This window comes from Chlorocebus sabaeus, chromosome 18 (assembly GCF_047675955.1).
Source record: "Chlorocebus sabaeus isolate Y175 chromosome 18, mChlSab1.0.hap1, whole genome shotgun sequence".
Taxonomy (NCBI): Eukaryota; Metazoa; Chordata; class Mammalia; order Primates; family Cercopithecidae; genus Chlorocebus; species Chlorocebus sabaeus.
In genome coordinates, this window is record NC_132921.1 from 50,948,366 (window position 1) to 50,965,514 (window position 17,149).

The 17,149-nt window shown below is 42.7% G+C and overlaps 1 protein-coding gene across 2 annotated transcripts in view; it reads right to left on the bottom strand.

Moving 5' to 3' along the window:
* RNF125 (ring finger protein 125) overlaps positions 1–17,149 on the bottom strand; it is a 53,252-nt gene that overhangs the window by 29,452 nt on the left and 6,651 nt on the right. For both annotated transcript variants that reach the window (XM_007974357.3, XM_007974356.3), the window contains exons 2-3: positions 5,037–5,190; positions 1,411–1,505 (exon numbers count right to left, since the gene is read on the bottom strand). In XM_007974357.3, the coding sequence (XP_007972548.1) occupies positions 1,411–1,505; positions 5,037–5,190 (249 nt within the window). The remainder of the gene's footprint in view (positions 1–1,410; positions 1,506–5,036; positions 5,191–17,149) is intronic.

Consider the following 17,149-nt stretch of genomic DNA (forward strand, 5'->3'; position numbering starts at 1 on the left):
TCATAAAAGCCGTCAACCTTGCAATCAAACCCATACTTTCTCAACCTGTTTGTAATCCTTCCTTCCTATTGGCCATTGTGGTCAATCTAACAGGATCCATACTCTGTTTATAGCTAAAATACTCATTTGAAATTTATAATGTCAGGGTATAAAGCTAATCCTGTAATAACAGGTGCTTTTGCAAAGCAATCTCTAGTAAAACAAAAGGAATGAAGTGATTGTTTAGACTTTTAATTTTGAAATGTAAGCTCTATTTTGAGTATATTTTCTAAAAATGAGCAGAACTAATATTTTTCTCTGGGAGAGAGAAACTATACAGAATACCAATATTGGATACATGAATCCATAGACAGATTAATGTCTGGAAAGCCATCAACCTTTGCTAGAGAGCACAAATCACTTTATTTGGTTAGTAGGAGCAGATTATAAACTTTATAATTACTCTAATGCAGCTAAATTTCCTTTCTCATCAGGACAATAATAACCTAGATGTGTTTCTTTCTTTCTTTTTTTTTTTTTTTTTTTTCCTGAGACAGAGTCTTGCTCTGTCACCCAGGCTGGAGTACAGTGGCCAGATCTCAGCTCATTGCAACCTCTGCCTCCCAGGTTCAAGTGATTCTTGTACCTAAGCCTCCAGAATAGCTGGGATTATAGGTGTGCGCCACCATGCCCAGCTAATTTTTGTGTTTTACTAGAGATGGGGTTTTGCCATGTTGCCCAGGCTAGTCTCGAACTCCTGACCTCAGGTGATCTGCCCGTCTCACCCTCCCAAAGCGCTGGGATTGCAGGTGTGAGCCACTGCACCCCATGAATGTTTCTTTCTCTCTTTTTTTTTAAAGAATAAAATATTATCAATATCCTCCATTACATCTACCAGCTACCTCCCTCCTTCTCCTACCCCCATACCAGATTACCCATCAAAAAGGCAAAGGATTCAGGATGCCTGCCCAGCCTGTTCTCTTGTATACTGAGATGCTGCTGTCTATATTCTAAAGAGAAACAAGCAAAATGATAAGGAACGAGCTGGTGAAATGAGCAGTGGTGACAGAAGATGGATAATCCCAACCACGATCTACTTCAGGAATCATCTATTGGAAAACAAAGCCTAGCAGAAATGTAACAGTTCTGCATTCTATTTTTGGATCTGTGTTAACACAAACTTGTTTGAGGAAGTTGCCCCAATCTCTCCAGTCTGTGGTTGGTTGCCCCTGGAAATTTTTAAAGTAGAGAGAGCAAAATTCTTCAACAATGATTGCTGTCAACAAATGATTACCAGTACCAGGTATTATAGTTGAGAACGTAAACATAAATACGTAAATATTTTCATAAGAATGCTAAAGTTTCCAGCCCATTAAATTCTTTATAAACATTATCAATTTTAGCATTAAACTATATTGTATGGAAACAAACCTCGCTGCTGTCTCCTCAAGTTCTTGTAGTGGTCCATACTTATCTATGTACTTCTGACAAGTCCGAATATGTGCCCTCATTTCACTGAGGCAAACCTACATAAAAACAAATTCAAAATGAACTCACTGTTAAAAAAGGGCTCAATGAAAGCTTATGCGATCCAGCCTTTTAACTTTCAAATAAGGTCATACTGTGGGATCAGTTGACTAAATAGATGCATTCATAACACCAGTACCACCAAAAATTAAGGCATTATCAGGAATACTACTATTTTTCAAATTCTCCAACACTTAGAAGACCCAACTATTAAGTTCTTGAATTTGGTTCTTCTAAAAAGCATATACATTTTTTAAAGTAGATAGATGTGTAGTAACTCAAATTTACTTCTTTTGCATGCCATTACATAAACAGGTTTTAGAAAGAAGGAAGGGGGAAAAAAGGGTGAAGAAAAAGAGCACAAGAGAGAGAGAAAAGAAGAAACAATCTAAGATAGAAAAAGAGACAGAAAAAGGAAATGGAGAGATAAGAAGAATAAATGGATAAATTTTAGAGGTGCCCATAGTAAGTTAAATGAAACATTGTGCCTTAGGGAAAGATATCAATACCATGGTTTTATAACACACCCAACAGTATTACATGAATTCACAATACACCGTATACTTAATGGTCCCATTAAGAGCAAACATAAAAGACAGCTCTTGCAGTCCATTTTTATCAATGCAGAATAAAGAGCCCTTGTTCTTTCACATATACATTCAGAGATCCTAACCATGAGGGATCTGTTGCTAACATAACACACCCTATTAAATGTTTCATTAGAAACTCTGATAAGATCTTGTGCTAAAGGAAGCTCTGTACAGCTGTGGTAAGGTGGCCGACCCACTCTGCTTCATTTTGCCCAAGCTACGGAAGTTAAACCTCAAACATGAAATTGCCATGTCAAGGAAACAGTTATAATTGTTTAACAAAGGGCAAAAATAAAAGCCAGTGGAAAAGTAAGAACAAAACCCTGGCTTTACAAATATCCAACTAAAAGATATAAAAACTAGGATTGATCTGCATAAGCTGTCTTAAACAGATGTATTTTACAATCTGTAACATCCAACTTTGCACATTAGCATTCTGCCATGTCTTTATGACTTTTGCTAGTAAAAATTTCTATTTGTATTCTTTGTTCAACAAAGATATGCATTAGTCATGAAAATTAACAAGCTGTGGACTACTGACAAATGAATTGATCAATTCATAGTCTAGACACAAAATTATCTGAGACATTATAAAAAATGGCAGAAGAAATGTAATTCATTGTGCCTATTCTAATGGTGCTTATAATCTAATAGAGGAAAAAGGATGTGTAGACAAGTAGATAAGAAATTGTCTGATATAGGTGCTGGGCATGGTGGATCACGCCTGCAATCCCAGCACTTTGGGAGGCTGAAGTGGGTGGACTACCTGAGGTCAGGAGTTTGAGACCAGCCTGATGGAAGCCCCTCTCTATTAAATTAGCTGGGTGGGGTGGTGTGCACCGGTAGTCCCAGCTACTTGGGAGGCTGAGACAGGAGAATTGCCTGAATCTGGGAGGTGGAGGTTGCAGTGAGCTGAGATGGTGCCACTGCACTACAACCTGGACGACAGAACAAGACTCTGTCTCAAAAAAAAAAAAAAAAGAAAGAAATTGTTTTATATAGGGAACTGGAATACTAAGGCCAGGTCTCAAGGAATGGAGATCTGGTCGGGACTCTGAAGAACACAGAGAGTGCAAAATGGGAGAGGGCAAAATGTGCCTAGAAGGAATGGGGAGCATTCCTAGAAAGAGGGATAACACAGAAAGGAAAAGACAGAATATAAGAAGTATCTCAAGGCTGGGCGCAGTGGCTCATGCTTGTAATCCTAGTACTTTGGGAGGCTGAGGTGGACAGACCATCTGTGGTCAGAAGTTCAAGACCAGCCTGGCCAACACGGTGAAACCCCATCTCTACTAAAATACAAAAATTAGCCGGGCGTGGTGTCAGGCCCCTGTAATCCCAGCTATTCGGGAGGCTGAGGCACGAGAGTCGCTTGAACCCAGGAGGTGGAAGTTGCAGTGAGCTGATGAGATCATACCACTGCATGCCAGCCGGGGCAACAGAGTGACTCTGTCTCAAATAAAAATAAAAATAAAGATATAAGCCCGATCTTGGCACTCCAAAATTTACTCTCTTTCTCTGGCTTACTATTGCATTTAAGATAAAATCTAGAATCTTCTACACAACCTTCAAGACCTCACATGATCTGGGGAGGCTGATATAGTACCTAAGCTGAAAACTGCAACAGGCAAGGTGTGCTTGATAGAGACAAATACGGCAAAGTCCAGATTAATACAGGTGGAAATATGTCACTGGGTTTGATAATAAAGCTATTCATTGGTGGCCTGCAATAGAGTAGTAGAACTGAAGGACACATCATAGAGGATCACTGGAGTAATGGGAAGAAGGGAAAATGGAGGTGGTCAATGAAAGCATTTGTTTGACAAATTAGGGGTGATGGCAGGGGTTCAGGGTTTTTTGCAGATGAGATATATATATATATATATATATGTGTATATATATATATATATATATATATGAAATTGGAGGCTGGGTGAGATGGCTCACGCCTGTAATCCCAGCACTTTGGAGGCCAAGGTGGGCGGATCACCAGGAGTTTGAGACCAGCCTGGCCAACATAGCAAAACCCTGTCTCTACTAAAAAGACAAAAAATTAGCTGGGCATTGTGGCACATGCCTGTGGTCCCAGCTACTCCAGACGCTGAGGCATGAGAAACACTTGAACCTGGGAGGTGGAGCTTGCAGTGAGCCGAGATTGCGCCACTGCACTCCAGCCTGGGTAACAAGGCAAGACTCTGTCTCAAAAAAAAAAAAAAAAAAAAAAAAAAGACATGGACCCAAAGAGTGAGCGGTAGCAAGGTTTCTTGTGAAGAGCAAAAGGACAAAGTTCCCACAGCCTGGAAGGGGACCCGAGCGGGATGCCACTGCTAGCTGGGGTGGCCGGCTTTATTCTCTTATTGTCCCCCTTTTTCAATCCAACCCGCGATTGGCTACTTTTAGAATCCTGCTGATTGGTGCGTTTTACAGAGTGCTGACTGGTGCATTTCATAGAGCAGTGATTGGTGCGTCTCATAGAGCAGTGATTGGTGCGTTTTATGGAGCGCTAATTGTTTGACAATCCTCTTGTAAGACAGGAAAGTTCCCCAAGTCCTCATGTGACCCAGGAAGTCCAGCTGGCCTCACAGCTCACCAGCACTTTGGGAGGCCGAGGCAGGCGGATCACAAGGTCAGGAGATCGAGACTATCCTGGCTAACATCGTGAAACTGTGTCTCTACTAAAAATACAAAAAATTAGCCAGGTGTGGTGGCACGTGCCTGCAGTCCCAGCTACTCCAGAGGCTAAGGCAGGAGAATCGCTTGAACCCGGGAGGCGGAGGTTGCAGTAAGCCGAGATCACACCGCTGCACTCTAGCCTGGGCGAAAGAGCGATACCCCGTCTCAAGAAAAGAAAAGGTGAGTACCATGGGGTCAGAAGCAGAGGTGAAATAACTTTCACAGGGACTTAAGATGGTAACCATGAACATACGTGGGGTCACATACCAGGGTGTCACACTCAGCGCAGTTCTTATACTCTGATTTCATTCTTTTGGCTACATCAGTTGCTGGAACTCCTTCTGAAGGAAGATATGCCCGGCAATAAGGACAGGTCCATTTGTTGTTCTTTAGACTGGTAGCAATACAGGAACGGCAGAATCTATCCCAAACAAACCAAAACTACATCACTTTCCTTGAAAGCTGTAAGGAGCCACCACCATGTATTCATTTGTGTAAATTGTAATTTAATGACACCTTGTACCCCATGAGCCATACTACCAAATTACAGGTCCACTTGCACCCTACACATCCCGAGAATTGCTTAACTTCCCAGCAAGACTTCTTCGAAATCACACATTCTTACCATATGCACTTTCACGCATTTCAAGAAAAGTAAGAATTCAAAGTGGGTGAAATAGCTTTCCTATAGGCTAAGTTTAAACGATAATTTAAAGAATGTCTACATTAGATTTTACCTCAAATTTCTTGAGAAAATATGTCTTTCTTCTGTGGGGTTCTGTGTGTCACATAAGAAAATGGCAGGAAGTCAAGGAAGTAAAAATACCAGACACATTATAATTCCCTATAAAACCATTTTCTCCTTCCCTCCCTGCCTTCCTCCCTCTCTCTCTCCCTCCCACCCTTCCTTCCTTCTCTTTCTCTCCCTCCCTCTCTGCCCACCTCTCTTTTTCTTTCTTTCGAGAGCCAGGGTCTCGGTAGGTTTCTTAGGCTGGATTCAAACTCTTGGGCTCAAGAGATCTTCCCCGCTTAACCTCCCCAATGGCTGGGACTACAGATGCAAGCACCACACCCAGCATAAAATAATTTTAAAGTCATCCCCAGATACAGAAAATTAGCTAATTAAGATGACCACTATTAGGAATGTCTTCCAAGTCAAGAAATACGTTCTCTGGTTTATTTAAAGGTGCACATTATGAAATCTTAACATAATCAACATTTCCAGAAAATTCTCACCTATTTATAGGAGTTGTTGAAGGCTCCATGAACACAGAAATAAAAATGAGCATTTAGGTATTTATACACATCAGCATGAACCTCATACTTCTTAAACTACTCAGCGCATAATATCTATTTGGGAGTATTAATACATGTCAAAAGGTAGGCTTTTTTAATTTAAAGTATACTATACATACCGGAAAGTTCTTATATCATAAGCATATAGTTGAATGAAATTTCAAAATTGAACACATCCATATAACCAGTACCTATAACAAAAACAGCATGGCCAGCCCCTAAAATTTACCCTCTTGTTTCCTTCTCTTTTTTTTTTTTTTTTTTTTTTTTTGAGACGGAGTCTTGCTCTTGTCACCCAGGCTGGAGTGCAATTGTGCGATCTCAGCTCACTGCAACCTCCACCTCCCAGGTTCAAGTAATTCTCCTGCCTCAGCCTCCTGAGTAGCTGGGATTACAGACACCCACCACCATGCCTGGCCAATTTTTTGTATTTTTAGTAGAGACAGGGTTTCACCAGGTTGGTCAGGCTGGTCTCGAACTCCTGACCTCAGGTGATCCACCTGCCTCAGGCTCCCAAAGTGCTGGGATTACAGGTGTGAGCCACTGTGCTCGGCCTCCAGACACAATTCTAACCCCTCCAAAGTAATCATTGACTTTTTAAAATGTATTTTAACATATAAAAATTATACTTATCAAACATTGTACCAGCCTATAGACCACAGCTTTCTCACCCCTGCTTACTGTCTTTGGTGGTGGTAATCACTGACTTCTAATAACAAAGATCAGTTTTGCCTGTTTCTGTACTTCCTGTAAATGGAACCCTCTGGTATGTATTCTTGGTCTTCTTTAGCTCAATATTATGGTCAAAAGATTCACCCATATTGTTGTACATAGTTGAGATTGTCCATTCTGATTTTGTGAAGTCTATTGTATGAATACACCCAAATTTATTTACCATTCTGTTGTTAATGGACATCTGAATAGTATTTAAATACTTGCAGATGATAGACTTTAGTGAGGAGCAGGCACAGCTATTTTCCAAACCATTCTTCTTCTTTTTTTCCTCTTTAACTCCTAATTATATGAGTCATTACTGATTTTTTTCCTCTTTATTTTTTTCCTTCTTATTATGTTTCAATTTGGCTTGGATCATGACTGATTCATAACAATATTCTCTTCTGCATCTGTTATCAAATTACTATAAGCACACAGGATGCTCACTTGTGCAGTGATTGAGACATCTACTTGTTTATACCTGTCCAGCATCCATTCCTCCTTTTTCTTGCAATAGCATCCTGCTCTTGCTCTGCAGGAACAATACCTCTTATATTACATATAGACTCGGTGGGACCTCAGTCAAGGTGCCTGCCAACTCCAGCTGAAGGTGTGAGCACCTGGCAAGCCAAATCATGTACAGACCATGTCTCTGGAAGTTGAACACTGCACACAGTGACATAATGACTGATTCAGTAGCAACTAGATGGAATTTTTCTCCGTTTACGTAGAACTCCATATCTGCCTTGGTTCCTACCCTTTCCTTCTAGCTATTTTTGTTATTTTTTGGTAATTTTTTTTTTTTTGAGACGGAGTTTCGCTCTGTTGCCCAGGTGCATTCTCGGCTCACTGCAATCTCCATCTCCCAGGTTCAACCAATTCTCCTGCCTCAGCCTCCCGAGTAGCTGGGATTGCATGTGTGCACCACCATGCCTAGATAATTTTTTTTTTACTTCCAGTAGAGACGGGGTTTTGCCATGTTGGCCAGGCTGGTCTCGAACTCCTGACCTCAAATGATCTGTCCGCCTCGGCCTCCCAAAATGCCGGGATTACAGGCGTGAGTCACTGTGCCCGGCCAGCAATTTTTTATGTCTGATTTCAAGCTTGATACACTGGCTCTCTACAAAACTTTGTGAAAACACTTCCATATACCTTAATTCACTTAACCTTAATAAACTCCCAAGAAAGATCATTATTTCCACTTACAGATAAGGAAACCGAGGCACATATAGGGTAAGTTGCTTCTGCAAGATCACCTAAAGGAGCAGTGTGAAGAAGCAGCAAGAACAACCTTCAGACCAACTATAACCCATATGCTGTTGCATCCCTTACCCAGGGTTTATGTCCCACTGCAGCTGCCGCCCTGCTCAAGAGAAAGACTGAGCAGGATGCTAAGGAGATAACGCCAAGGTGAAGGACGAACCAGAGAAGACCCGCAAGGTTGTCTGTTAAACCTGCTTCTCCAAAGCCAAGTCTAAGGAGGCTCTTGCAAAGAAGGGAGAGAAAGTACCCAGAGATAAAGGGAAGAACTGATGCTGGCAAGGAGGGGAATAACCCTGCAGAGAATGCAGATGCCTAAACAGACCAGGCACAGGAAGCCAAGGTGCTGAAGGTGCCAGGTGAAGTCTGTGCATTCGTGATAACTATGTACTTGTGATGACTGTACAGTTTGAAATACTATTTTTATCAAGTTTTACAAAAATACAGAATTTGGTTTTCTTTTTTCTTTCTTTACTTTAAGGTACGTTGTTAGCACACAGTGCACTTCATTTTTATTTTCTGGGGACGGGATATCTGTCAGTGTCACTAATAGAACGTCTTGAAGCTGGATTGATGTGGGGAAAACACCTTTCCCTTCTAGTTTTTTGTTTGTTTTGTTTGTTTGTTTGTTTGAGACAAAATTTCACTCTTGTTGCCCAGGCTGGAGTGCAATGGCAAGATCTCTGCTCACTACAAACTCCACCTCCCGGGTTCAAACGATTCTCCTGCTTCAGCCTCTTGAGTAGCTGGGATTACAGGCATGCGCCACCACACCCAGTTAATTTTGTATTTTTAGTAGATATGGGTTTTCTCCATGTTGGTCAGGCTGGTCTTGAACTCCCGACCTCAGCTGATCTGCACACCTCACCTGAGTGCGGCCTCCCAAAGTGCTGGGAATACAGGCATGAGCCACTGTACCCAGACCTTTTTTTTTTTTTTTTTTTGGGTCGGGGTCTTGCTTTGTTGCCCAGGCTGGAGTGCAATGGCATGATCTCGGCTCACTGCAACCTCCACCTCCCGAGTTCAAACAATTCTCCTGCCTCAGTCTCCCAAGTAGCTGGGATTACAGGCGTGCACCACCATGCTTGGCAAATTTTTGTATTTTTAGTAGTAGAGGAGGGGTTTCACCATGTTGGCCAGGCTGGTGTTCCCTTCTAATTTTGAGAGGCTTCCTCTTGGCTCCCAGGAGGAAGGATTCCCTGACTTTGACAAACATAGACAGCTTGGCACAAGAGCCTTGTGGTACGGAAAAACGAATTTGTTTTTATGTCCTCTTCTCCCTTTCCATCTTCAGCATAAACTTAACTCTGTTAAACCCAGACACCTGTTGGGGCCTGAGCCCCAGTCATTGGTTAGCAGCGTGTCAGGCAATCTGGACTTTCCAGTGATACCCCTGAGATGGGGCTCCTCAAAAGAGCAGTGGTTCCATCTCTATACTGTGTATCTTCAGACAACTTCTGCCATTCTCATTTCACTCCCTGAAGGTCAGGCTCGGCTCATGTTGAACAACAAGCTAAATGTGAAATGTCACTCCTCACCCTAAACTTTCTTGTTCAGAGCATCAAATGAATACTCCATTGGGTTTTTTTTTTTTTGTCAGATGTCTTGCTCTGTCACCCAGGCTGCAATGGCGCAATCTCGGCTCACTGCAACTTCTGCTTCCCAGGTTCCAGTGATTCTCCTGCCTCAGACTCCCAAGTAGCTGGGATTATACAGGCGTGAGTCACCAAGCCCGGCCCTCCACTGCGTTTTAAAGAGGCTTTATGTTTTTTGGTAGTCCATTGAAAAAGGGAGTTTGAAAGTTGTTGTATACTGTTAAGGACTGTCTGCCCATGTTCTGCCTGAAATACTGTGACTGTTTATGGAAAGTATCTTTAATAAAGCTGGATAAAGTTTGGCTTGGGGGGAAAAAATCACATAAATAGAAAGTGCTTGAGCTTGGCTGGGCATGGTGGCTCACGCCTGTAATCCCAGCACTTTGGGAGGTGGTTTCACAACATAGAGTGAAACCCTGTCTCTACCGAAAAAAAAAAAAAAAATGCAGCCAGGCACGGTGGCTTCAGCCTGTAAACCCAACACTTTGGGAGGCTGAGGCGGGTGGATCGCTTGGGGTCAGGAGTTTGAGATCAGCCTGGCCAACATGGTAAGACTCCATCTCTACTAACAATACAAAAAATTAGCCAGGTGTGGCAGCACATGCCTGTAATCCCAGCTACTAGGGAGACTGAGGTGGGAGAACCACTTGAACCCAGGAGGCGGAGGTTGGAGTGAGCCGAGATCGTGCCACTGCACTCCAACCTGGGTAACAGAGGAAGACTCCATCTCAAAAAAATACAAAACAAAACAAAATACAAAATTTAGCTGGGTGTGGTGGTGCATGCCTGTAGTCCCAGCTACTTGGGAAGTTGAGGCAGGAGAATCACTTGAACCCGGGAGGCAGAGGTTGCAGTGAACCGAGATCGCGCCACTGCACTCCAGCCTGGGCAACAGCAAGACTCTATCTCTCAAAAAAAAAAAAAAGAAAAGAAAAGAAAGTGCCTGAACTTCGTTGGTCTTAGGCTGGGGTTTTCTGACCCAAATTTCGGTAACCTTTTATTCCACCACCACAGCTACCCTAGTTGGAAAGAGCAATATTTTAAGATCAAGAAATCTAAGTCCTCTGCTATACATATGTTACTTCTTTCTATCTCAGCTGATTATAAGTTCTAAGGTACAATCTGACCTTGGATGTCTCTGAGTCTCTGAGAATTGGTTCTCAAAGTATAGTCTATGAATGAAATGTATGACAAATGGCTCAAATGCTCAACTCATAATGAACATTTCTAATACAACACCTATGGTTCTGACATGAATATCTGCTTACATAATTTAGAGGCAAGCAGATCACATTTTGTTTTTTGTCAACTAGCATTTTCCCTTTTTCTTCCCCCCCCCCGACAATTTGAGTTGTATGCCAGTGCAAGCAGAATACAAATACTGGTGCCGAGCCTTATGGGGGACACTTGTATACATTATCCCCTATTATTATAGGCTCCTACGATAGTTCATAAAATGCTGCTGTGCTAAGCTGGGCGTGGTGGCTCACGCCTGTAATCCCAGCACTTTGGGAGGCCGAGGCGGGCGGATCACGAGGTCAGGAGATCGAGACCATCCTGGCTAACATGGTGAAAACCTGTCTCTACTAAAAATACAAAAAATTAACTGGGCGTGCTGGCAGATGCCTGTAATCCCAGCTCCTAGGGAGGCTGAGGCAGGAAAATGGCATGAACCCGGGAGGCGGAGGTTGCAGTAAGCCAAAATCACGCCATTGCACTCCAACCTGGGCAACAGAGAGAGACTGTCTCAAAAAAAAAAAAAAAAAATGCTGCTGTACTTTCTCCTCATTTTATCGATGGCAAACTAAGGTTCAGAGTAGTGTAGCAATGTGCCCAGTTTATGCAGCCACAAACATTAGTGCTCTGATCCTTAAACAGTTTGGGTAGGGCCTCAAATTTTGTAGTCTTTTCAAGAAACCTCAGTTCTTCCCAGTGACAAGTGGAAGCCACAAATATAAGACCATGAATGTGCCTATATAACCAGGAGTCTTGATATAATGAATGTGTCCCCACAAAGTTCAGGCATGAAAACTTGGTTCCTGTTGTGGTGGTGTTGAGAGGTGGAGCCTTCAGGACACATTTAGGTCATAGGGGCTCCACTATGATGAATGGATGAATGCCATTATCACAGGAGTGGGCTAGTTCTTGCAGAAGTGGCTTTGCTATAAAAGTAAACTCTCTGAGGCAGGAGGATCACTTGAGCCCAGGAGTTTGAGTCCAGTCTGGACAACATAGTGAGACCCCTATCTCTAAAAAAATAAAATAATAAAATAATAAGCGAGCTCGCTCATGTGCATTTTCCCACTCTTCCAACTTCTTTCTACCTTTCCACCAGGGGATGACCCTAGCCAGGTCCCAGCACCACGCTCTTGGACTTCCTAGCCTCCAGAACTGTGAGCTGAAAAAATTATTTTCTTTATCCATTACCCAGTCTGTAGTATTTGATAAATACCCATTCCCATCATGGCCTGAACTAGTGTTTCTGGTTTACTTTAGAATGCCCTTGGCAGAGAGGAAAGGTCCATTCAGTTGGTTGGGGGCCTTAGAATTTTATTTTTGGTTTACACTGGGATTGCACATGTCCTGTAAGAATGAAAGCATTCATGCATATTTCTGGATCAATTTTAAACTCACCAGGAAGACTCTCAGACTCTACTTAGGAAACCACCAATTTAGTGCAGGCTTTACTGCTCATACTTGACCACAAATTGAACGTTTCAATCCATTTACCTGAAAGTACTTCAGAATTATCCTAAACAGAGTTTCATTTTCTAAAAATTAGGTACATTCACTGCTGGGTGGGGTGGCTCACGCCTGTAATCCCAGCACTTTGGGAGGCAGAGGCGGGCCGATAACCTGAGGTCTGGAGTTTGAGATCAGCCTGGCCAATATGGTGAAACCCTGTCTCTACTAAAAATATAAAATTAGGTGGGCATGGTGGCATGCGCCAGTAGTCTCAGCTACTCAGGAGGCTGAGGCAGGAGAATCTTTTGAACCCAGGAGGTGGAGGTTGCAGTGAGCCAAGATCGCGCCACTGCACTCCAGCCTGGGTGACAGAACAAGACTCTGGCTCAAAAAATAAAATAATACAAAATAAAAATAAAAATTAGGTACATTCTATGACTTAGAGCAGTTATATCTGAGGTCAGTGGAGACTTGGCTCTATCTTATAGTGTGCTCCAGTTCATTGAGCTCTCTTCGGCCCATTCTCAACCTCTAGACGCTTTTTAGATAACAGTCTCCAGCCCTGATCTCTTTCCCCCAGTCTATTCCTCCAGAGCCTTTGGCTATTTCCATTTGGATATCTGCCTATCAGACCGCTGTACATTCAGCAGGCCCATTCATGAGTGCACTCGCTTCCTCCTGGGCCAGTATCTCTGACCCTGTTTATCCACCTGCCTTAAAGCCCAGCAGTTGGCTTTTATATTCTCCCTTGCATCTACTATTTTCAATCTGAAAACAAATGTCTTTGAATATTTCCTTTAAATGTAAATCTGGTTTTCTTTTTTGTTTTTGTTTTCTTTTGAGGCAGGGTCTTGTTCTGTCACCCAAACTGAAGTGCAGTGGTGCAATCACTGCTCATAGCAGCCTCCCGAGCTCAAGTGATCCTACCACCTCAGCCTCCCAAGCAGCTGGGACTACAGGCAGCACCACCATGCCCAGCTATTATTATTTTTTTTTTTTCCTGTAGCAACGAGGTCTCACTATGTTGCCCAGGCTGGTCTCAAACTCCTGGGTTCAAGCAGTTCCACCTCAGCCTTCCAAAGTGCTGAGATTACAGGCATGAACCACCACACCCAGCCTTAAGTTCCATTTATACAGCTCCAAGTTATCTACTGGCTCTCACCACAGCTCTCTAACAGAAGATAAGGCAGAAGTGAGAAGGCTTTTCCCTCGAATCTATTTTCTACAACTGATACAGCAATATGAATAAAGTCCATTTAAAATTATAAAATATTAAAGTGAAACTTTAACTTAAAGTCCAACAAAGGAAGAAGAACTAAGCCAAAAGTGAGGCTATCTGAGACATCTTGGAAATGTCATAGATCAACCTTTCGTGGCACAGTGTTCTTCCAAAAGAAATACAGAGATAAGAAATAATACCTGTTCCTGTGGATTTCGCTTATGGAATGACTGAAGGAAACAGAAACCATGTTTTGAGTCTTTACTATGGGATATCTTTACATTTTAAATATTCATAAAAATAGCACTACTCACCCCATTTTACAAATGAAGAAACTTGAGATTCAAAGACATTAAGCAACTTAGTGGTAAAGAAAATCGGCTGGGCGGGTGGCTTAACCTGTAATCCCAGCATTTTGGGAGGCTGAGATGGGCAGATCACTTGAGGCCAGGAGTTTGACACCAACCAGGCCAACATAGCGAAACCCCATCTCTACTAAAAAATACAAAAATTAGCCGGGCATGGTGGCACACGTCTGTAGTCCCAGCTACTCAGGAGGCAGAGGTTGCAGTGAGCTGAGATCACGCCACAGCACCCCAGCCTGAACAACAGAGCGAGACTCCATCTCAAAAAAAAAAAAAAAAAAGGAAACAAAATATTTTACCCCAAAAAATAATTATTTGACATACTTCGAGATGGCTATTGAGATGGCCTGCAGAAAGGAAAAGCCCTGAAAAGCTGCATGTTGTGGGGGAGAGCAGCATTGGTAAAGCCTACATTGGTGAAAGGCTTTCTCTGAGGTCTCCTTTGCCCCATGTAGGATGATTAACCAAGAGTCTGAAACGTTTGAAGGTCTAACAAAGAAACTTACCATGGACTACTACCTATTCTTTTTTTTCTTTTTAAGATGGAGTCTCGCTCTGTCGCCCAGGCTGGAGTGCAGCGGCGCGATCTCGGCTCACTGCACGCTCAGTCTCCCGGGTTCACGCCATTCTCCTGCCTCAGCCTCCCGAGTAGCTGGGACTACAGGCACCGGCCACCACGCCCAGATAATTTTTTGTATTTTTAGTTGAAACGGGGTTTCACCGTGTTAGCCAGGATGGTCTCGATCTCCCCACCTCGTGATCCGCCGGCCTCGGCCTCCCAAAGTGCTGGGATTACAGGCGTGAGCCACCACGCCCGGCTGACTACCACCTGTTCTTTCTGAGAGTTGCTACCTGTCTAACTTTCTTCTGTATAACAAGATCACCTTTGCCCCTTACTGTTTTTTTCCCTCTTATAACCTCTCGTGCCATCTTGCAATCCCCCATTCTTCTGTAACCTCAGGTATAAAAACATCAAGCATCTGCCGGGTGCGGTGGCTCATACCTGTAATCCCAGCACTTTGGGAGGCCGAGGCGGGCGGATCACAAGGTCAGCAGATCGAGACCATCCTGGCTAACACAGTGAAACCCCGTCTCTACTAAAAATACAAAAAAATTAGCCGGGCATGCGCCTGTAGTCCCAGCTACTCGAGAGGCTGAGGCAGGAGAATGGTGTGAACCCGGGAGACTCAGCGTGCAGTGAGCTGAGATGACACCACTGCACTCCAACCTGGGCGACAGAGCAAGACTCCATCTCAAAAAAAAGAAAAAAAGAAAAAAAAAATCAAGCATCTAGTCCTTTCACTTTTCATATTTTTTATGACTCCCATGCCCATATGCACATTAATAAATGTGTATGCTTTTATCCCATTAGTCTGCTATCTGCCTGTTTTATAGACTCAAAGTATCGAATCTTTAGGGGAAAAATTTAAGCTTCACTAAATTTTTGGTATTGTGATCCGGATATAAGTCATTTTGTTCATTCTAGAGCCAATGAATGGGATCTTGGAACAACTGATGAAAAGCCAGCAAAGAAAGGTAAACTCATTTTTTTTAACCAAGTCAGTTCTCCTCTCTGATCTCTGCCCATAGTGCCTGGTCAAATGTGGATGGGATGAGTCTCTGTGTTTTACCTTTTCTAAATTTGGATCAACAGGGAAAAACATATAAATTAGTTCTTGTATTGGTCTGAATCGTTTTTAAAATAAATTAATGGCTATATTTAAAAGAAAACTTTTTAGAGCTCACATCTTAAATAGCTACCTTATTGGTACCTATGAAAAGATAGAAAAGGAATACAGGTTTAGAAACTCCCTCGGCAAGATTGTTGAAAAGTAGAAATCAGATATAAAACAAAGTTAAAATCCTTTGTACTCAAACTGCATGCTTTAGATTCCTTATGAAATTTGTTATAATAAAAAAAAAAAAAAAAGACTCCATCCTGTAGTCTAGTGGTAAGGATTCTGCACTTTCACCTCTGCAGCCTGGATTCAATTCCCTTTCAGAGAACAAGTCCCTAGGAGACATAAATCCTTTAACTCAGGAAGGAAAAATAAAAGAAACACTTGGAAAAAATTAGTTTGAATTGTTTGAATTTATATTTGTATAACTTCTTAACCTTTGGGGTACCCGTTCCTATTGTAAGCCTCTCATCCAGCTGTTGTTTTCCTCTGTCTTAAACAGTAGAGAATATGGCCAGACAAAAATGTGGGTTGTACCCCATTCGCGGCTGGCAAAACTTTCCTTTCTTTAAGCTGTTGTAGGGAATGATCTGGATTTGAAAGGGTTGCAACTTTTGCTCCCTCTTAGGAAACCTTGGTTGAAGCCATCAAGAGCTTCTTGATTTCAGTCTCGAATGTTCTTATTTGTTTTGATTTTGAGTTATTTCCTTTGGTTAAAACGCTGGTTTATACTTAGAGTGTGATAGTAACTTTTTCCCCATTAATCTGCTTCCTCTACAGAGAGACATACCTCCTGCTATGGCTGGGAACCAAACAGATGAGGAGAGGTGGGTACCCCTCAGACAGGGGGTGCTGGGAGCGTCTGGGGAGAAAGACGCACGAATGCCACAGCTACCATTCTCTCTGCTCCCACAAAAGACTGGGTGCTCAGGCTGGAGACAGTGGTTCACACCTGTAATCCCAGCACTTTGGGAGGCCGAAGCAGGCAGATCACCTGAGGTCAGGAGTTTGAGAGCAGCCTCATCAACATGGTGAAACCCCGTCTCTACTAAAAATACAAAAATTAGGTGGGCGTGGTGGCACACCCCTGTAGTCCCAGCTACTTGGGATGCTGAGACAGGAACATTGCTTGAACCCGGGAGGCAGAGGTTGCAGTGAGCCCAGATCGGGCCACTGCAATCTAGCCTGGGTGACAGAGCAAGACTACATCTCAAAAAACAACTGGGTGCTCAGAGGACAAAATGTTTGCTGCTTGCATATTTAAAAGGATTTTTAGGCTGAGGCACGAGAATCGCTTGAACCCAGGAGGCGGAGGTTGCAGTGAGCCAGGATTGCGCCGTTGTACTCCAGCGTGCGCAACAGAGCAAGACTCCATCTCAAAAAAAAAAAAAAATTTAAGAAAAATGGCTCTGTGGTCAAAAGCCAGCTTAATTAATAGCTGATATTCTCTATTCTCTTTCAAATCCTGTTTCTCCCATGGGAACTTCTTAGTCAACTAGACCTTTGTTTGTTCCTCAGACCCCTACTAACTAAAACTGTATTGGCCTTTGGAAAGCTTAAAATCTCC